General features: G+C 31.8%; 1 protein-coding gene and 1 long non-coding RNA gene across 2 annotated transcripts in view; one reads left to right on the plus strand and one right to left on the minus strand.

Annotated features, from left to right (window-relative positions):
* Positions 1 to 12,481, minus strand: part of LOC120327114 (serine/threonine-protein kinase D1-like) — a 28,958-nt gene extending 16,477 nt beyond the window's left edge. The window contains exons 1-7 of the mRNA XM_039393512.2: positions 12,321 to 12,481; positions 10,040 to 10,123; positions 7,116 to 7,300; positions 5,774 to 5,915; positions 3,861 to 3,995; positions 3,243 to 3,382; positions 796 to 1,006 (exon numbers count right to left, since the gene is read on the minus strand). Of these exons, the coding sequence (XP_039249446.1) occupies positions 796 to 1,006; positions 3,243 to 3,382; positions 3,861 to 3,995; positions 5,774 to 5,915; positions 7,116 to 7,300; positions 10,040 to 10,076 (850 nt within the window). The 5' untranslated portion in view covers positions 10,077 to 10,123; positions 12,321 to 12,481. The remainder of the gene's footprint in view (positions 1 to 795; positions 1,007 to 3,242; positions 3,383 to 3,860; positions 3,996 to 5,773; positions 5,916 to 7,115; positions 7,301 to 10,039; positions 10,124 to 12,320) is intronic.
* Positions 12,482 to 18,301: 5,820 nt separating this feature from the next.
* LOC144422269 (uncharacterized) lies at positions 18,302 to 19,517 on the plus strand. The gene is made up of 2 exons (XR_013475249.1): positions 18,302 to 18,507; positions 18,781 to 19,517. It is a non-coding gene; the product is annotated as an uncharacterized LOC144422269 (long non-coding RNA).
* The last annotated feature ends 2,971 nt before the right edge of the window (positions 19,518 to 22,488 follow it).

A 22,488-nucleotide genomic window follows, 5' to 3' on the forward strand; every position in this document is an offset into this window, starting at 1 on the left:
TTAAGGTCATTAAACAAATACCTTTTACTGAAGAATTCCTCCCGAAGATTATTTCAGTTATTATATTTATAATATGCAGCAGTAAAATCTAGGTATGCAATTGCTCAAGCTACGTTGATGTAATTTTGGTTTTGTTATATGAAAACATCTAATAACTAGTATGGTTGTTATGCCTGGATACAAATAGTTTGGTCAAAAAACCAAATACCAGTAAGTTATTATACTAATGAATTCTGAAATAATATTTTCAAATCTGGAATATCAAATATGATATTCTAAATTTGGTCATGGTCAACAGACAATTCATTGTAAATTTATAGAAAATTAATTTAGTGTTGCAAAAAAGTTTTAGATTGTTTTTCTGACAGGTTTTTCCAATTTGGTCATGTTCAACAGACAATTCATTGTAAATTTATAGAAAATTAATTTAGTATTGCAAAAAAGTTTTAGATTGTTTTTCTGACAGGTTTTTCCAATTTGGTCATGTTCAACAGACAATTCATTGTAAATTTATAGAAAATTAATTTAGTATTGCAAAAAAGTTTTAGATTGTTTTTCTGATAGGTTTTTCCATTTCTCCACTTGATAAGTTTATTTTATTTCTTGCGCATATCGGAGATTAAACACTCTAAATAACAAATTTCAAAATGAAAGTGCCAAACATCCTTGCATATAAGCCGAGTTTAAAACTCAAAAAAAAAAAAAGTTGCCAAACTAAGGGGCTAACTTTTTGTGCAGAGCCTTGTTCCGAGAAAATGACCTGTAAATACGTCGTATAAAAAATTTAATCTTCACCTTTACATCTCAATCCTTGTTTAACCAGACCTCGAAGCAGTTTTTTACATTGCTGGCATACTGTTGGTCTTGTATAGGAATGTATTTGGAATGTGTGTGGTACTTTAATCTTCGACATCAATTTTATGTCCTTCTCAAATGGACGGCCGATATATTTGGAGTTGGGTCTAGAAGCCGATGAGTTGGAAAGCAAGGAAGCAGAACTGCCAATCTGAAATATCAATAAAAAAGTTGAAAAAATATAAAAAACAGGTACTCACGAAGTATGTGAATCAAAATGGCGGACACCAGAACGTAGTATGTGTACCAGGTTAGATTTAGGCCATAATTTTCTTCCAATTTTCCTTATTTTAGTTCTATTACGAGTTCGAGGACTAGCCAAGTGACCCCATGTAGTATTTAGACCTGAAATTATCGCCTCCCCCTAACCTGGTACACATACTACATTCTGGTGTCCGCCATCTTGGTTCACATACTTCAGGAGTATGAAATATAATTTGTAATTTTATATCGAGGATGCCAGTATTTTGAAAATCAGAATGGTTACTTTTGTTGGATTTGACCTTTTCAAATACTAAATATGATTTATTGTGATACTATTTATTCCACAACACAGTTTTGATGTTGAATAGATGTACCGTATTTAGAATATAACAAATAGGATAGAATTTTCATATTAACCCTAGATGAAAAAAAAGCGAATGAGACGACCTAGATGGCTTAATCATATTCCGAAACACAACATCTCGTTCAATCAACAGTCCATGACAGGTATGGGAATCGTTAGCTAGATATTTGTTTCTGATGCATGGAATTGAAGCATCAATAATATTAGGACAAACATTATAGTACAAAAGTCAATCATGAGCATTTATAATTCAGATATACCATAGGACACTTCAGATATAGAAAAAAAATAATATGAACTGTAAAATAATAACAGCAAATTGTTTTTTAGACAGTAGAAAAATAAAATTACTCTTTTTCCTGTGAATTTTATGCAGCACATATCATGATTCTTTTCTCGTAAAAATGTAACATTAAAAAGCTGAAATATAGAGCTCTGTCTGGTACATCAAAGGGCGCTTCAGAAGTGTGTGTACCAATATTGCGGTAACTAATTTTGTTCGACTACTTTACATCAAGTTGTGTAAAGGGACTGAAATCTGAAACCTATGGGCATATATTCACTAATCACTTGGCTAACACAGACAGTCCCCGAACTCATTATAGAACCAAAATATGGAAAATTGAAATAAAATTATGGCCTAACCCTAACCTGGTACACACACTACGAGAGTCCCCAACAAAGAAGCACAGATCCATCTCTTTCCAACCCTAACTCTATTATTTCACTATAAACTGTCCATAGCAACCAATAGCCTACGTGACTTTTTATTTAGCAGTATTCCCATATTACACTATCTGATGGTGAGTTGAGCATTTGTTCTGCAGTATCGAATATACACAAAACTCAAAATGCAAGGCATATGAAACTTACATGTCATTTTAACCAGATGATATTAAAACACGTCAGGGGCTACCCTATGTATACAAGAGGGCATCTGTGACTCAATAAGGTCATAGTCAGTACAACTGTGTATAAATTTTGATATGTAATACATAGAACATGTTTAAGAAATATGTATACAAACACGCAGCTGAATATACTATAAACTATAAAAAGGAGAATATCTGTTTCTGTATCTTTACAATTTTTTATTCATGAAGATAGACATAATATATTTTGATTTTCGCTGTTATTGTCACATAAATTCTAAACCAAAAATATACCGGTAGGTGTCATTTTCAATTTGTCATATATACTAGTGGTCGATTGAGAATAAATTTAATTATCAATACATTATTTTTTTAAACAGACAAATCAGTGGTGACAAGTGTATGTATGTTATTTATCTCTTAATAAGCACATTCTATTCAATGATGCATTCAACAAGCAAATTTGAGAAAATTGTTTAGAAGCTTAATTAATTAATTACAATCATTGAATTTTGATATTTCAAAATTTATGAATTAGCTTACTTTTATGAATTAACCTTTTCCAAAACAAGATTTTCATGAAACTTTTCCGAAATTAAACATTGCATGTATGCATGCATGCAGCACCAATCCAAAAATAGACTAGGTTATCCAAGTTCATTGTACTGATCATGGCTGAGATCATGACACCACCAATAGTAAAATTGGGAATAAATCAAAAATTGAAGAAATACAGCAAATTGAATGGTGCCAATTATAGACAAACTGCAGTATAAAACAATTTTGGCATACAAGGATTTCCCTATGCTATGGCCTACTTAAAATCATTACATATTCGAATTACATAATACCAACTAATTTAATATACATATATACAAGTCTACTTACTTCTAATTTGAAACTACGTCCTAGTTCTTAGTCTGACAAAACAAATAAGCTTTACTTACGCTAATAGTGTCATCCATTTGTCCATTTTGATTGTGTGACATCTGAGGAGCAATTGAATGTTTTCTTTGGCGTTTCCGATCGAGAGTACAATTGTTTGGGATTTTGTAAGCACATCTCTTGTGATAATTTTGACCACATCCTGAGTGCAAAACATGAAGGTAAGAATTTGATACCAAATGTTAAGTAGCCAATATGGTATATAAGTAAACAAGACTTTTTAAGAAGAAAATGACCACCTTTAAAATTTCAAAAAAAATTTGATCCGAATATATTACAAAGAAATAAATGCTCTTTGGGCTTCTATCTTATCATAGTTTAGGTATATTCCAATGTAAAGTCACAGATAGTATAAAATCCAAAACATTTGTTTTCATCATTTTTTTCAAAACAGCTTTTTCAATTTTGCCTTTTTGGGTTAGAGCACTCAAATTCTGAGCATGATGTAATGATAATAATCTTTTGATAATAGGGGAATAATATTATCATATTTACGGTATAAACAGGAATTTATTTTAGGACTGGATATATGCAAATTCTTTAGATTGTACGTAGAAGAGTAACAAAAACTTTTGTTTGAAATAACGGAATCCTACTTTCAGTATACTGAAACAACCTACCTTTACATTTTATTCCCTGTCTAACGATTCCCCATAACAATTCGGCGCAATAATCACAAAATGTTGGCGACTTGTATGAATGAACTGATAAGTCATGAGGTCTGATCTGCTGAAGTTCATTGCCATCAAAATCAGCTGTTGAAAAAATTCCAAATATAAGTATCTTTGAACAAAAAAACTCATGATTGTGGGAGTGACAGTTAAAGCGTTAGATTTGATAACAAAATCGAAGGTTGAATTCTCTGATCAATTTCGAATATTAGAAACACTATTTGTTACGAAGCAGGACCTATTAGTATCATAGCCATATTATACAATATACACAATACAATTATTCCATAGGGCAAATCTATGAACTTCATAGAAAATATGTAACGACAGTAATGTAATACAGAAACTTCAGTAGTGATTCAGTGAAAAATTTATGACTAATACAAAAACCAGTAATAATAAAAAAAAATTTCCGAAAAATTAGGACAAAAATTATTTTGCATTATATTTTCCAGTTTCCAGCTTACTTCCTGCATATAACATCATCAGATACCTGGAACAAGTTTTAATGACATTGATCCCATATAAAAAATAAAGTAAAAAAAAAATTAGTCACAGATTGACTCAGTATCGTTGATATAGGCTAGGTACTGCTTCCTGCATTTCCTGAAAACTATTTCATGCAAAATATACTAAGTTCCAGACCAAACACGGAAATATGTATAAATTTTAATACAACGGACAAATTAAACTAAGATAATGTGTCTTAGTACTTGTGGAGTGAATGGTGCTATTACCGTGGTTTCGCAAAATAGATCAAATTGCGATATTCAAAATAGCAAGATCGAATTCAAGAATTTTGAACGCTAAACTTTTTGGGCTTTTCCCCTATTTTTAAATACAACGCTTTTTTGAGCATTTTGCTCTGAACAAAGCCCCAAGCAGTCACTAATATCTATAAAGATTGAGATGATCAAAATCTTTTTGTTGTGTAATCTGTGATGTCAGTAAAGTCCAGCGCTTCAACCAAATACAAAAATGGACATTAATCAAAGTGTTTAAACTTGGCACCGTCTTGTCATCCGTATTTCCAAATGCACAATATCACTGAGAAAATCCGACAGTAAAAGATAATCAAATTATTATTAAGATTTTATATTATCCTTCAAGAAGCTATCAATTACAAATTATAATAGATAATGAAAATTGAAAACACATCTAAAATGCTTCAAACACAATTTTATGAAACTGTTTATTACGCAGAAGACAAAAGACATACCACAAAGATGTAAGTAAATTTGTTTTTGATAGGATCTGATCACTATTGAAATGTATGAAACTGCATCCAACATCATTCTAATCGTCTCAAATAAGCATTATAAATCTATTATATATGATCTACTGTTTTATATGTGGTTTTATTGAATAACAGCAGATAGTCAAACCATGAAATGCTATTCAAATTATTTTTGATCTATGCTTCTAGTATATCTATACATGAAACTACACTCTTGGTTAAACGATAATTTAATAATGAACTGAAAAGTCATTGAAATCAGTCACAATACAGATAAATAGTAAGACTTCAGCATGTCTTATCTGGTCTATCATGATAAAATAAGAGCTTTTATGTCCAGTTCTTACAATAAAAACAATGTTTTACTTGATTCTAATTTTGTAATTCCTTGATGGTCTGGTGGATAAAGCGTTGGACCCAAGTATGTTGGCATTGCAGGTTCAAAATCTTGGGTTCAAACCCTATGCCTACCACCTGATTAGGGGTGCAATGAGTTGAATAAGCTATGAAGAACCAGAAAAATCTCAGTCATTAAACAAAGCATTATACATATCATTTTATGCCTGTCCAGAGCTTTGTTCTGAGTGGAAACACATAGAAAATTAAGAGATAAGGAAAAACCAACCTGATAATACAATTTCAATTAGTGATCTGTCTCCAAGTGCATCAACAGATTGAAGTAAAACTAGAACATTTGCCGCTGATAAATCATGATGAAACAAATGCAGTTTCGTATTAAGCTGTGAGAAGACCTGAGCTTGTGAAAACTAAAATAAAAAGTAACAAATATTATATGAAGTAATTAGAAGGAAAAAAGTCTAAAATGATCATACAAAACCATGAAACGTCAAAAACCAAGGTGAACCATAGTGGCACCACGCACCATGTTAATAATTAAATGAAATAACAAAATAAATAAACTATAATTTATCACAGGCAGTTTGGTTTATATGCTCTTAATCACTAACAGTTTTGCTTCTTGAGAATGACTTCACAGTTTCATTTTCAAACTGCAATTTTATGTTCATCCCGACTTTTCAATGTAATTCAATCTTTATAAGTATATATTGTTTAATACGCTGTTCTTTGTTAAACATCATAAAAACATCTATTTAATTTTCCATATTGAAAATTGATGTTTTAGAATGTATGACAAACACCATATTATTCAGTTTTACGATCATAGCCAAAAATTCATCTCTAAACAACAAAATAATTAGTTGCAGCAGACAATATACAATCATATACCAGTCAATACAAAATTACAGAATTGTGTGACAAGCGATTTATTATTTATGTCGCTGGATGGTTATCAATAAGATCAAGGTCACATGGCGAGTTTAGGAAGCCAAAAAAATTTGTTCTAGGAAAAACTTTTACAATTAAAAGTGGCCTAGTGGTTAAAGCGTTAGACTTAACTATTATGGCATTGGGTTCAAATCCCAGACCCACTACTTCCCTCTAATTTGAAATAAATTGGTTAGAGAATGCGAAACAAAAGAGACTTCTTCTTCTGGCCAAAGTAAAATAGTTGCTTCCATTCAATGGTTGCTTATGTAGAGCCTTGTTTGGAGCTCATAAAGTAAAATAAGATTCTTTTATGTAGATTCAATTCAAACAAAATTGGAAGTCAATGATTACCGTATATCTCATAACATTTGGGATATAATAAGTAATTGATACCTAGACCATAATAATGACAATTGATAAATCCTAATAGAATGAAGCTTAGTTAGGTAAGGTTCATAGAGTAGAACATGTCATGTTGTAGAATACCAGAAAATAGCATTGATCACAAATATAATCAATCATAGACCTGTCTGGTTGATCAATTTTCGTAGTAATAGGATCGAAACTATATTTGTAATACCAGGCCAAGTTTAAACCAAGGATAAAGTGAGCCGACAAGGCTCACTTTATCCTTGGTTTAAGCTTGGCAAATACCAACAAAATCGAAGCAAACTAACCTGGTTTTCTACTATTGAATATGCTAGTTCCATAAGTGCAGTCATGGAGAGGTCAGGTTTATAAACGATTACGTTTTCTCGATGAAGACCGAACTGAAACTGAATGTGAACATGATTTTCCGGGTCGAGACCTGCCGTACTCGACACAGTAGACATGTTCGACGGCATCGGATGGACTGGATTCCCTAGAAATGAAATTATAAATGACGGCATTAAAAATATAACTTACACTGGTTGCGAATTACCATATATGAAAATTTGACATTTGAATGGAAAGATTGGCAATTCCAGAATTTCAAACATAGAACATATTAAAATTAAGTGAACTAAAAAAAGATGCCAATGCACAATTAATATGTCTGAATGGAAGACATCATATAAGTTAATAGCCTATTTTTATACATGAACTTTTAAACTGCACCAACAGAGCAAGTATCAAATTCGATTAAATCATTATATTCCAAGATAAGACGGACTATCAATGATTTCTAATATCAGGTCTAATGTACATTTATTTAAAGATTTCAAAGAATATTCATAATTATCATTGAAATTTGGTTACATATTACACAATATTAGAGTTTTTACTTGGTAATTAAGGCATAGTTGCATCTTGCATGTACTTTAATTGTAGTATAAAATACATTTTATCATATTACAATTCAAAAAAATTTTGTTCTCAATAAACCTAATACAACATATTATACTTGGAAGCCCTAAAAAATTCCAGATCTTAAAAATGTCCTCAATAATACCATAAAAAACTTACTTTTGCCCTTCAAAAAGAAAAGAAACATCGAAATACCATATAAATTACAATTACTGTGAATGAAAAGATTTTTGTAGCCCGACTATCATTATATTTTCCACTGTCTATTGTTTATGCCAAAACTCCGCCAAACAAAGCCTTATACCACAGCAATGTGAAACAAAATCAAGTGCTTTTGTGTACTAGACTATATTATGTTGCAGTAATTTGCTAGTTAATGTCAAGCGTAAAGAAAATTGCATTTTTTTACTTTCGCGACTCAAAACAACATTATAATTCGAAAACTTTAAAAAGTAATATTATTGGATAATTTCTAATAATGTTTTATTACATTTTGATAGCTTGGAGACAAAGGTAATACACAAATTAAAAATGAACTCAAAGTAAAGCATTTTATAAAAGTCTGAATTTCTGTAAAATCTGGGTTTGTTTACTGAACAAAGCCATAAGCCACAATTGTTTCTAACCTTACAATTACCCTAATTCCTTCTTTTGCTCGTTTTGGAACTCTTTAGTTCTCTCTCCCTCACTACCCATAAAACCACTTTATTTGTTCAATCTTTTATGGACCCTTAGCTAGCGTTATGCACAAGGTGCACTCTGGCTTTTGAACAGTAGTAAATATGTATGTAAACGGTCCTAAACAGTGAATTTATAAAAATTCACATATAAGCCGACTCTACAAATCGTAACACATATCACAGCGAATGGTTGCAGAAGAGAATTAATGAAAATGATAACCATTAGCCGACCCTTTAGTGCGATCAGAGTTATGCGCGTATAAGTCAACACTTCAGTTTGGCAACTTTTTTTTGAGTTTTAAACTCGGTTTATATGCGAGAATATACGGTAGTTTATAATGTGTACACATATAAGTGTTATTGCATTAATGAAGAATATTAGTAATACTACAGCAAATGCAAAGCAAAATTCCCTTCTGTGGAAGAAATGCTGTTTCCTGGATGGGAAACGTGACCTTAGGTGAAAAAGTAATAAAATGCGCAACTTTTCAAAATATTTCAAACCGAAAGACTCACTAAAATCAGACAAAATGTATATTACCACATCACCTTGCCGTACTATAAGCCAGAACGATAACATTTACCAGAAAAATAAATTATGCAACAAAACATAACATTGTTTTGCAAGAATATTTACATGATATAGATTACCCATATGTGATACATGTATACTTCACACTAGGTTTATTATAATAACTCATAACTGAAACACATGTAATCTACACATTAATAATGTATGTTGTCTGAAAGCTGACACTACAGATGCATGGATTGAAATTATTCAAATTGCAATGACTCAATATTACATTATTAATTCAGTATTTTAATTTGTGTTATTAGTTTTATTAAGATCTATATTTCATTTTCAATGGTGCGCAACAGAGGAAGTGATTTACGTGAGAAAACCAAGGAGCACACATTGAATTCTGAATACAAACGGTAAAGATTTTAAATTGATTGTTTACATTTTGTCAGTATGAAAGTCTAACATATGGAATTTAAAACAAATGCAATATTTATTGAATGTCATTTACACTGGTATTAAGCATATTATGGACTTAAAAAATCTAAAACTAAATACTGCAAAATGAATAGAATTTTGATTCAAAGTTCAAAATTGACAATTTTATTTGAATTAAATATAGAAAATACAGTGCATGAGCAAACTCATCAGAGCGTTCACATCCTCATTACAGAATAGGTCAAACTAGGGCCCAGTAGTTTGCATGAATCATATAAGCAAATTTAAAAAATATAAATTTCTGGCATATGGATATACCAGTAGCAATAAAAGTATGTTTTTGGACATTACGTTGCGTTCTAAATCTTAATAACATATTTTGAATTGAAAGGGAATTCACCAATACCAAATATTGTTTGTATAAAACAAAATAAAACAAACATGATTCCATAATAAAATTGAAATTCTAATTGGACTAAATATAATTGAATCTTGACGAAAAATTGTTTATACATCGGTATTAATACTTGCTCAATTAACCAAATTAAATAATTGATATAATAATTGAATAGCCTATTAAATAAAACATTGAATACTTGAAAAAAATGGAAAAGATGCAAAATTTGAATTTATCATCTAGAAATACCGGTATTAACTGTTTTATCCATCTCACCTGCTTGGTGGTCGATCGATCCATAATCCTGCATCATCTTTCCCTTCAAAATTTTGAGATTTGCTTTTAATTTCAGTGTGACGACTGTGGCAAAAAATGAAGCAATGTGTTTATGAATTAGCATAAAATGAATTTTTTTTTACAAAAACTAGAATGATGAACTTTGAAAATTAGCATGAAATTCAATAGAAATCATAGCTAGATAGTGTGAAAAATTTGATAAAACTTCTCTATATGAAAGCAGGTTGGGTAGTTTGTTTACAATTCGAAGATATTTTTCAGGTGTTTTTCGAATAAAAATTCGCCAGTTTTAGAATATGTGCCTGAATTCTGGACAATTTTGATCCTGATTCCAAAAAGATTAGGTAATTTATATTATGTGCAGCATAATTAAACCTAACCGTATTATACAAGAAATACTGTACATTGAATATAAGTACAAAATTTTTGAAACTACCAACTCAAGCAAATACCGTAACTGCTAATTAATAATATCAAAGACCAAGAGCATGTTATAGCAAAACTCTAACTGAAAAACCCTTCACTCGTTTCATCTTTGCAAAAAATGATGGGTGCACACTGCACAGTGCTGTACACAAAACACAACCTTGGCAAATGATTTCATAAACACACAATTTTCGCTCACAAAGACCCAACAGGACTAGAGTCTTGTCTACAATAGCAATAATAAACAACATCCAATCCAAAAATCAACCGAGTGTGACAAGCAGCATTGGTAATTCATGATCAGAATTTGATAAATCTGCCCAGTTACAGTGAATCGATTTTCTTTGTTGGTACCAAATTAAGTATGGTATTTTACAAAACATCAAAAATTTGAATATTTTTTTTTAACACCTTACCTAAATAGTCACATTCAAAAAAAGTTTAATAAACTGTTAATTTGGATTGGATGCTTCAATTTTATATGACAAAGAAAAACAATTAGCATATTTTGTAATAAAATAAGAGAAAAGGGAAAAATATATAAAAATTCCAGAAAACATTTAACATTCTGTGTTACCAAAAGGATAGGCTATCAGGCGGATATCAGGCGTTTCAATAATACAATAAAACTAAAATTGAAGAAAAGACAATGAAACACTGTATCGACATACCAGCAAACAATGTGCAACTACCCACATAATTTAATTTGAGGTTTAGGAAATTATGCAAGCAGAAATGAAGCAGTCACAAGGACTTGATTATATAACATATTTTCTGTGTGAATGAGCAGTTTTAGTTGACTGAGGACTGAGATTTGGGTGCAGGATTTTAAATCAAAGGTTTTTAAGACATTTATTGGAACATGATTTGCATTATGAAATTGTAACAGGTCTTCAAAACAGGTTTTTAAAAAAATGTGACGGTATTTTAATGTAACTCATCATTTTCGAATGGAAATTATGATATATATCAGACTTCACGAAGCGAGCCAACATGAATTATGACTTCGCAGGCACCAATTCAATCTATATTTAAACTAAAATAAAACCCAAAGTTACACTGTAAAAAACAAAAAAAAATTCAATATGAAAATCCTTATAAAGAGCAAATCTCGAATATGCCCTATACTAATTATTTAAATTATAGTACGGAGTACGGACTGCTTAGTATTTATTGACAAAACATTAGGTAAAAAACTATCCTTTCCATTTTCTTATTTCCCAACAGGACTCACTGCCAAGGCATACATAATAGGCCTACCCAATATTGATACCCTGATCTTGTTTACATTTTAAATTAGTATTTGGGCAAATAAAGATTTATTATAACTGAAAATATATATAAGGCTAAGCATTTTAAACAATAATAAACTAAATCAGTTTATACTTAATTTAACGCCCCAGACATGTGTGCATTTCATTTTCATACCCAGAATTAGTTTATATTTTGATTCAGTATTTGGCAAAATAAGGATTTATTGTAACTGAAAATATATGAAGCTAAGCAATTTAAACAATAATAAACGACATAAGTTTATACAAATTAACGCTCATAGTTGCATTACAGTTTCCTAAACACCTTCTAAACGAGTTGTGATGACAATCTTAATTGCCACATTCAAGTTAGGTTAGTCACACTAATTCTAAGAGATCACAGTGTAATTTACGATGATAAATGTCAAACAGGAATAGTTTACATTTTGTCCTGTTTTAAAACCACAATGATATTTATGTTCAAATAAGCGTGGTCATACGGTGAGTTCCTTATTGGGATACTGTTTATTTATGGATCATGTCAAAAAGAATAATATATTAGTATAATAAAATGTACTAACCTTGATTTCAACTCCAGAAGAAAGAACAGAAATACTGGTGAAGCCACCCAGAAGTAGTGACGGTTATGGTATAATGCATCACAAATGAGAAAAATTGTTCAATTTAAATTACAATTAATAATAATGATTGAGAGTCTAAATTATTGAAGAAAAATCTGTTAACAGAATACAGGCTTTAGCTGCATTTACATGCGGCATTTACAATTTATAATTAGGACGAAACATCCAGTATAACTAAATACATTGTGAGTGCTTATAAATTTAAGATCTATAAGAATTATAAAATAAATTTATTACGTTGATGTTATTCGATTTTTCGAAATTGTTGCCCAGATTGATACATAACAATAAATTCAGTTATGCAGGGTCATCATAAAGGCATGGAATTTTTCATGTTGCTGGGAACTTATTGATACAATATATTGTTTGTAGGTCCCTACAGGTGATAGATAGTTTATTTATATTACACACAAATCAAAAATGAAGAATTCTGAAGAGCGAGCTACACCTTTAAAAAAGTTTAAAACATGTGAAATATCTTTCAAATGTCTTGAAAGGATGGAAATATAGAATTCATTTTTGAAATCTGAACATGTGTCAAATGAGGTCAAAAAAAATTACCAAATAAAATAAAACAAACTTGAAATTAAATATATGAGAACTGACTTCACAACAAATGAAAATTGTAGCATGACTTATTAATGAACACCCTGTATAACTCGAATAAAATTATTATGTTACTATTATAAAAAAAATTCTGTTATATTTTTAAGAATATCTGTTATATCATATATATAAACTATGGATTTGGCATTGAAAAGTTAGTCTGAAATATTTGGAATTGATGGGATACAAAAAATTGAGGCAGAAACTAACAAACAGATTTTTGACATAATTTACCAGCAAGAATTCTCTGCCATATATAAGATTATATTAGCTGGGAAAGATCTGCTAATATAGTGTGTCTTAGTAGTTCCTTATCAGTATGTTGCAGCAATAGAATTTCAACAAAAAGATGTTTCTATCTCCAGTGCTCAAAAACGATTTATTTATATGTTAAACAATAGCTCGAAATCCTAACCCTGAAAGCTCCTGTTAATGTTTGCATAGACTAAATTTTCCCAGTATAAGTACTCATAATCAGACATTTGGATACTATCTTAATAAACGTTTTCCATGGAATACTCCCCATGAATGAAAGACTTCTCATAAAATTTTGCAAAAAATAATAAGATTCAATTTGTAGTTTTAAATACATCAATTAGATATTAATATTACACAGACTATCTTGTCTCATAATAATACTGGTAATGACATCTGTTTTTATTTGATTAAACACCTCTTACTCAAACACGAGAGCCCTGGTATCCACTTGACTGCAGATGGAATTGGTTGGTAAATTGGTATAGCCTTGACTTTTATCAAAGGTAACAAACAAATCAATAAAACAACCGATATTATATGACATTATACTTTCAATATAAAAATTCCCAAATTTATATTTCAATCTATTCATACCATTACCTATTACAACTGTAACATTGAAAACATTTTATTTTATTGTTTCATGTTTATGATGATTGACATATTTATATGGAATTATAGCAACACAAAATAGAAAACCCTAACCTTATAGATATATGATTACACATCATAGAATGCATGTATTTAAACATACTACAAAAGTACTTTCTCATAATATACGATAATTTATTTACATGAAAATTATTCATCTGATGTATAAACAAAATATTCCGATGACCACGATCCTATAGCAATTATTAGAAATGGCATTGATATATCGCGGTAAATAAGCTATTGTGACAGAAAGCTTATAATTACCACACAAGGCAACAAACAAAGCAGAATTTTTTTATACTACCTAACAAACAAAGTTAAATTAACTCATGTTGGTTTAACTATTCGTAAAATTATGTATGTCCCAACTCCCCAACAATAAAATTATAAATTAATGTGATTGATAAGGATAAATTTACATGAAAAGAAAGTACCAGACAGTGAACATAAAGTCCTATTCACAGTGACCCAAAGCTTTTTCACTTCATTTATTACACCTTCATAATTATGTCCATCATCAGCACATCAAAGTTTTCACTCAATTTAATAACAGGAATTTATGAACACCCTTTATTACTCAAATACCAAACTGTAAATTTACTAATGAGCTAAATTCTTTGAGGATTCCACTCGAAAGGTTTTAATTAATTTAAAACCTAATCAAGATGATACAACAGGTGGTACAAAATTTGTTATATCTAAATGAACAAACTTACAAGCAAACAAACATCCAACACTCATAGCTATAAATTCAAGTATTCAATCAAAATTGGCAAACCCACAATCAATTTAGTTCGTTGAAGTATGGATTATAGGCCTAAGCTTTCTCATATGAATACCAATGTAATATTGCAATTTTTCATTCCAAATATCAAATTATGAAAGCAATATCTCTAAAGCGTGAGTAACCTGCATTTCATGAGATGAATGATAACGACTCATGACACATTAAACTCTGATTTCCTCTTTGCATAGCTGGAGTAACAAGGAATATGAAATTGTGATAACAAACAGGATTTTTACACTTGTAAACTATAAAAAATGATTGAAAAAACTAGGACAAAATTTTGAATTGATGGTACTATATAGAAAAAAAAAACATTTTTAAAAATTTATCATAATCAGAATCTTATTTTTGCAGTCAAAGAGTTTATTTGCAGCAAAAGCCAGTTCAAAAACAAAAGAGGAACTTTCAAGCATAATTTCAAGTTCAGGTTCAAACCTATTTTTCATGTTAACTCAACCTTATAAAATTGGCAGGTATTACAATTTTCTGCACTATGAGAATATCAATTTGAAATAATAGAATAGCCTATCATTCTAAAGCTATAAATACAAGTGAGCCAATGTAAATTTAAACAACATCCTCTTGACTATTGACGAGAAAATTGACAGTGTAAGTTCTGTAATTATGAAAACAGAATAGATTGAACAGAATTTTTTTGAAGAAAATTTCCAATTTATTCTGAAAGACAAAGTGAAATAAATACAGAATAAAAACTTTGGAATTAGAGCTAGAGCATTCTAGAAAAACTTTATTTAAATCAAAGGATTAATATCACTTTATCCCTAAAAATCAGTAAAAGGTTAAAACTTTGAAGTAGTATTTTTCTAAACAAGGAGTTCCTACTACACTACACTGTAGAATTGAAGTGTGAAGTAAGCAATCAACAAAAACCTTATTTTTATTAATAAAATCCAATCATCAATCAGTCATGACAGAGAAATTCATTTTTATGTGGTCAAACTGCAAAATACCATTCTCACAAGTGCATTCATATTTAAGCTTGCTCTCACAAAAACACAGTTTCACAAAAGATTATCTGTGCAAAATTTCAAGCTTGCAAAATTACTTTTAAGCTGAATGTTTCATATAAAACTACATCGACATCTATTTCTTCCTGGAGTTATTTTCGCAAGCTAGTAGCTGCGAAAATTTCACAAATTGAACTTAAATCTTTGACGTGAATATTTCCAAAGCTCATTTTCTTTATTATCACAGCCCAAACATCTGCTTGGTTCATAGTAATTATGATAATGCTCAACTTATTATAATTCATGTGCAATCATTACAAACCGTTTTTTCAATATTATTATGAAATATTTTCAACAATCAGTACATATGTTTGTTGTTCCTTCCCAAATAAATTGTCCATTTCTATTCTATACAAAGCGCTCTTTGTTATAGACCAAAGTTAAAAATGGTTTAATATATCTTAAAGACAAAAAAATTAAAAATTGAGTGGATGACAAACAGTTCTGCAGGGACAGAAGAAATGTAGCATCATATGATGACATTTAAGAAGTGTTATAAATCTATATAATAATCCATTTGTCAAACAAAATTTCCATTCAGAAACAAAATCAGTAAAAGCAAATGGTAAGCCTTTTAAATACGGTATCAACATAATGACTTACAAACAATTAATAAGTAGCAATGTTGTAGCAGATCATCATACTACTTCAGATTGCTTTTTTATCAGATAGACAAATTACTTTATGATGTGCTAATTCTGAAATTTATACCTCACTCGTTCTAGAAACACTGCTGATGGTGCATAACCTCAACCTTCGACTTCCACAGCTTGAAAAACTTATCCAAATAATGTGCTATGTTTCAAACAATCTCTCAACAACAACCCTCTCGCACATAACTATCACCGCATGGGATTCGAACCCGCGAACCCATGGAGTGTAATCAGAGGTGTGGCGGCGAGCGTATTTCTAAGTTTAGCACAATCAGACAATGAACAAAACGCGAAGATAGGCGGTTACTCCTGGTTCGTGGTTTCTTAAATATTTAAGAAATGAAGGAAGTTGCATGTGCTGATACCGGTCCCGTGCCCTATGTTACTCAAAATTTCGGAATCCCTTTAATCGCAGACCAGTAACATAATACTGTGTTACAGACATACCGCTACACAAATTCTTCACAGGCATAATGTACCCGTACTAGTGTATAAGATTTTAACTCTTAAATTCCTAGCGAACATGCGAAAAGGGGGCTAAGTACAGTACGGTAAGTTGTCGGGGAGTCTGGTAGTCGAGAAGGGTCTCGTGTAGTTTCGTACCTAACGTACTTCTAGTAGGCGTAGCATAACAATTTTTTGACATGCCAATCCTAACCCTCACCTGACTACGCCATCCAAAAATTACGTCACTACGACGTCACAATCACGTCATAGAGCTTGCCAAATACTCGTACGATCGCCCGAAATAGCATCGGCGGCGACGATAAAGAACTGAATAGAGGCTTGTCGGTATCGAGATTTCATTTCGCTATTATGGCACTCATAACTACCTAAAATCTTACTCATCCGGTCGGCTACATTGCAAGTGTAAACAGAAGAGTGAACCCCATTATATTTACACTAGTTGAAAAATTGTAGTTCCGGCCCACTACACATCACAGAGGTTCTAAAAAGTCGTGGAAAGGCCACCAGTAAGGATTCCAAGAAATGAGAAAGTCTACTCAACCATGACGCCAACTCCCAGTGCCAAATCACGATTTCATCGGAAAACCGAAGGAATGGCCAATGAATCACATTTCTTTACCCACATTTCAGGTAAATTCCAAGCAGTGCGCGAAGACTGACCATTTGAATATTTTCTGCGTCATTAAACCATTTGCACTCAGCATCAACTTTTTTACGTTCTGTTGCCATTTGTCTAAATATAAGCTCATTAAACGAGTGATTGGGAATTATATATTTGTTAGATTATAATACATTTTAGTGTCTCAAAACAAATTCTGTCACGTAAAGAATATGATCGTCAATACAGCTGTTTTCTTATAGGCCGCGAGCCGAGGCCATTTATCTTTCAGTTTCGTAGCGCACATGAGGTAACTACCTGAAAATGATTTTAAAATGTTCCTTAGAAATTTAGTAACAGATATTGCCTTGTTCCCACTTCCAAAAGTTGCACGTTTTACAGAAAAGACGCTTTTACTACAATAAATATGTGTTACCATCTGTCCTATTTTCTCTGCTTTTCCGGTATCATGGGCCAATGAACGCAGACTTCTGCATGACGTAACAAACAAATTAGTCAGCTGTAGGTGGATCCCCAGTGGTCGGATGAATATCAGATGTACTACTACTGCGCACTTTTGCGTTGAGTAGCCTTTCCATAGTTTTTTTTTTCAGTTATTATTAGTTCAGTTATTCTAAGGAGGTGTTGAAAAGTATGAGTAAGATAATAAACGCTTGTATATTCTTACCATAAATAGCAATTTTAGTTGAGCATTAGCTCATAACACGTTGTTAAATAGGTACCGGTACGGTGCGGTAACTCCAAGGAAGGCTAGACCTAGAATAATATGTCACAAACAACGATATTTTCTGGCTTGCATGAAATGTTTATGATTAATTTAATGACTTTTCTTGACTATTCAGCAGACTTATACTACTATACAGGCCATAGCATATTGGAAATAAAAATTAATGGCTGTTTCTGTAATGCACGGTTGTGTGAAAGAGAAGAAAATAATCAATTTTACTAATGTCGGTTGGTCTAAATCTATATTCATAGAGTCGACAAGAACCTGGGAAGCAATGATAAGTTATGCCGGAGTGGAAAGAAAAGTAGCATTGGAAACGATTGAGAGGTGAGAAATCAAGTTGTAGACAGACAGTTGATGTTTTAAAATATAATCTATAGTCCATACTCATACTGTCATAGGGCATTTCAGACTGTGATATATCAAAATTTAGTGTAGATATAGTCTAGTAATGGTATGGAAACACTGCTGGACTGTAGTACATGCAATGAGATTATACGCTCATTGAGTACATCAGATAAAATGCATTATGTATTCAAGGTATTTAGTGGTATTTTTACACTCATGCTGTTCCCAATATGATTTTCTTCCTCATTTTAGATACTGTACTACAAAAGAAAACAGCAATGTTCCACCAATCCGACCTAACGCAGGCTCTAATCCCTGCTGCTATCAGTGCTATAAAATGGATTAAACAAGAAGTCTTGAAGCGTAAAGGTATATGAGAATCATAATAGTTGCAAACAGCTTAGATGGGCTATTCATATTGAAATACTTTAGCACTTTTCTGCAATTGGAACTGCCCATCAAACTCATGTTGGAGACTTACTTCATTGAGGTTTTCAATTCATTTTTTTTCTCAACTATGAAGATCTTTTGAAGTTAACGAGGCATCAATAAATAAAGCTGAGGAATTTGTTTGTTCACTGTATGAAGAGGATATGAAGAATGTAAATGATACCAGGGCACGTCTGTTTAACACTGGCAAACATAAGGATTAAATTCTTCCACCCAACAATAATTCACTGAAGAAGCATGTGGCCCTCAAATCAGTTCTTGAGTTGGCAAACTGCAAGTGTAAGAAAAATAGTCAAAATAATTTATGCAAGTGTGCCAAAATCAACTTAAATTGCACAGATTCTTGTTTTTGTATTGACTGCAAAATCACAGTACACTTATAGAGGAAAAGTCGATTTTCGAGATAGTGGATTTCGAAAACAATTCAGAAGAAAGTGAATTAGATATTGCAGTTGATTTAATAAGTATCATTTATTTGTTTTTTATTTTCGGACATTTGTTAGTGTCGTAGTCCTGTTTCTAGAAATAATATTGCCTTTGTTCAAATACATAACCACATAATTTAAAAAAAGACTAATTGTAATATTTCTGTTCACTGTGTTATGTACATATTGTACATTTATTTAATTTTCTTGACTTTTCTGGTAAATTTCTAAGTGAGAAATAACTAATTTAATTGTGTTTTCGTGCTAACGATGTTAATTTGTGACTTCATTGCTTAAAAATAAATACGTTTGATACTTGATAGCTTCTATAAAATGGATGTAGCTTTTTATGCTGTTCTTGTTGTAAACTGCTTGTAGTTATTAGATAAGATTTATTCGCTAATGTGAATCAGCGTTGTTGGTGTCGCTGCTTTCGAGGTCACTCGCGACTCCTGTCACACAATTAAAGTATTTTTTGTTGTTGGTTACATGTATGCCATATTTTTCGTAATCTACCTAATAAATTATGATTGACTGAGGAAGTCCGATTTTGGTCAGGCAAAACATTACAGGAATACATTTGTGTTAGTGTGCTGTAGGACTCTCGAATTGCATAGTTCTTATGTATGTGTTGTAAACTTATGGTTAATGAATTTCCGAGAACCTCCTATATTCAATTTCGCATCAGGATTGTGGAACAAGCGGTAATGCGTTCAGTATGCTCTTTTTCACACAAAACTGAAGAATTTATTTAGTTACCAGATGTGCGCTACGAAACTCATTTTCTGGGCGTTTTCAAGGCTTCGTCTCACGGCCCATATCCGTGGTAAGGATCTACAAGTGTTTAATAACTTACTTATACATTTTTTAACAACGTCTTAGCATAACTTAACTAATAAAAAACTAAACAGGGCTATGGAAAGGCTGCCCAACTCAACGCAAGATCGAGCAGTAATAACTAATATTCATCCGCTCGCTAACAGCTGATTCGATTCAATTGTTACATCATGCAGAAGTCATTGTTCATTGCCGAAAATGTAGAGAATATAGGACAGATCGTAGCACATATTTCCTGTAGTAAAAGCGTCTTTTCCGTAAAACGTGCAACTTTTGGAAGTGGGAACAAGGCAATATTTGTTACTGAATTTTTAAGGAACATTTTAAAATCATTTTCAGGTAGTTACCTGACGTGCGCTACGAAACTCACGTTCTAGGCGTTTTTCAGGGCCTCGGCTCGCGGCCTATTAGTATAATTCAGTGAACCGACGTAGTTTGCCGACCCTTGTTTTATTATATGGACCGCATAGAGCAGGGTTTTCCAAACTTTTTGTTCCTCTGTACCCCTCATACAAATATATTTACGCTCGTGTAGGCCTACCTCAAAAATTTTCTCATATTTTCGGCTGCTAAGCTCAACTCGCTCTGATGCAAAATTTATTTATTTCTGAATTTACTAAAAAATTCACCACAAAAGTTATTCATAACAATGTAATACAAGCTTGAACAAACACTACGATCAAACTATGTATGTATGTAAGCTATGTTTATTAGTCTCGTAGTAGTAAGCAATATAAAAAATTGACAATATTAATATTGGAGACGGGACGCATGCACAAGACCGCACTGGCCTAAAACACAAATGTGCGACATGCACCCCTTTTGACAGAAAGTAACAGAACAAAAAATGTTAGATTAAATGCATATGATATGGTCCCTTATACAGACACTTGTTTAAGGTGGGGCAATGGGTTGGTGTGGCGAAAGTGGTAAGGGAGGAGTATGGTGGCCCATCGTTGTCACGCGTAAAATTGAAAATAAAAATAAAAAATAAAATAAAAAACCGAAAATAAAAAAATTGTTGTAAAAAAACATAAAAATAATTAAAAAAAAAATGAAAAAAAAAATTAAAATTAAAAAAAAATAAATAAATAAAAACGAAAAAAAAAACAAAAAAAAAAATTAAAAAAAAAAAAAAATCAAAAAAAAAAAAATTGAATAAAAAGAAAATAAAAAGGTTGACAACGATGGTCCGCTTCGTGGCCCATCGTTGTCACGCGTTTTTATTTTTAGAAAATTTGCTTCTTCTTGGGACCAACGTTGTCAGGCATAATCCTACGCGCACAAATGTGTTCTCTGGGTTTCAAACTCACTACTGATTTTCTTGATCAATATTCAATATGAAAATGTTCTATAAATTCTCCATGCTACAAGTTCAACAAGAAGTAATATATTTATAATAATGATAAGAGGATATAGAATTGAATACGAAAATTCGGAAAATTTGTTTTTACGTGTATAAGGTAATTTAATTGGAGAATGCTGCTTAACTACTCAGTTGTCTGCACACTCGCGATGCCGGTACCGTACCATCTTACCAAATACCGGTAGTCGGTTATAGTCGCTTTGCGTCTGACCGTACCGGTAGCCATACAATCACTCATGTAAGAATGGGAGATACGGATAGTCTCGTAGAATATAGACTACTGAAACACTCTCTGCGCCTGCCCCATACCGTACAGCCGTAACGTACCGATCCAGACAAATGATAAATCGCCAGTGCTCAACCATTTATTTCAATCCATACCATGATCCTAGTAGAATATAGTGAGTCGAGGTATGGATTGAAATAAATGGTTGAGCACGGGCGATTTATCATTTGTCTGGATCGGTACGTTACGGCTGTACGGTATGGGGCAGGCGCAGAGAGTGTTTCAGTAGACTATATTCTACGAGACTATCCGTATCTCCCATTCTTTCACGAGTGATTGCATGGGTACCGGTACGGTCAGACGGTACCGTACCGGCATCGCACGAGTGTCTGAGCAGTTAAGCAGCATTTTCCAATTAAATTACCTTCTACACGTAAAAACAAATTTTCGTATCCAATTCTATATTCTCTTATCATTATTATAAATATATTGCTTGTGGTTGAACTTGTAGCATGGAGAATTTATAGAACATTTTCATGTTGAATTTATTGGATATTGCTCATGAAAATCAGTAGTGAGTTAGAAACCCAGGAAACACATTTGTGCGTGTAGGATTAAGCCTGACAACGTTGGTCCCAAGCAGCATCAAATTTTTC

Source organism: Styela clava, chromosome 4, assembly GCF_964204865.1.
Source record: "Styela clava chromosome 4, kaStyClav1.hap1.2, whole genome shotgun sequence".
NCBI lineage: Eukaryota > Metazoa > Chordata > Ascidiacea > Stolidobranchia > Styelidae > Styela > Styela clava.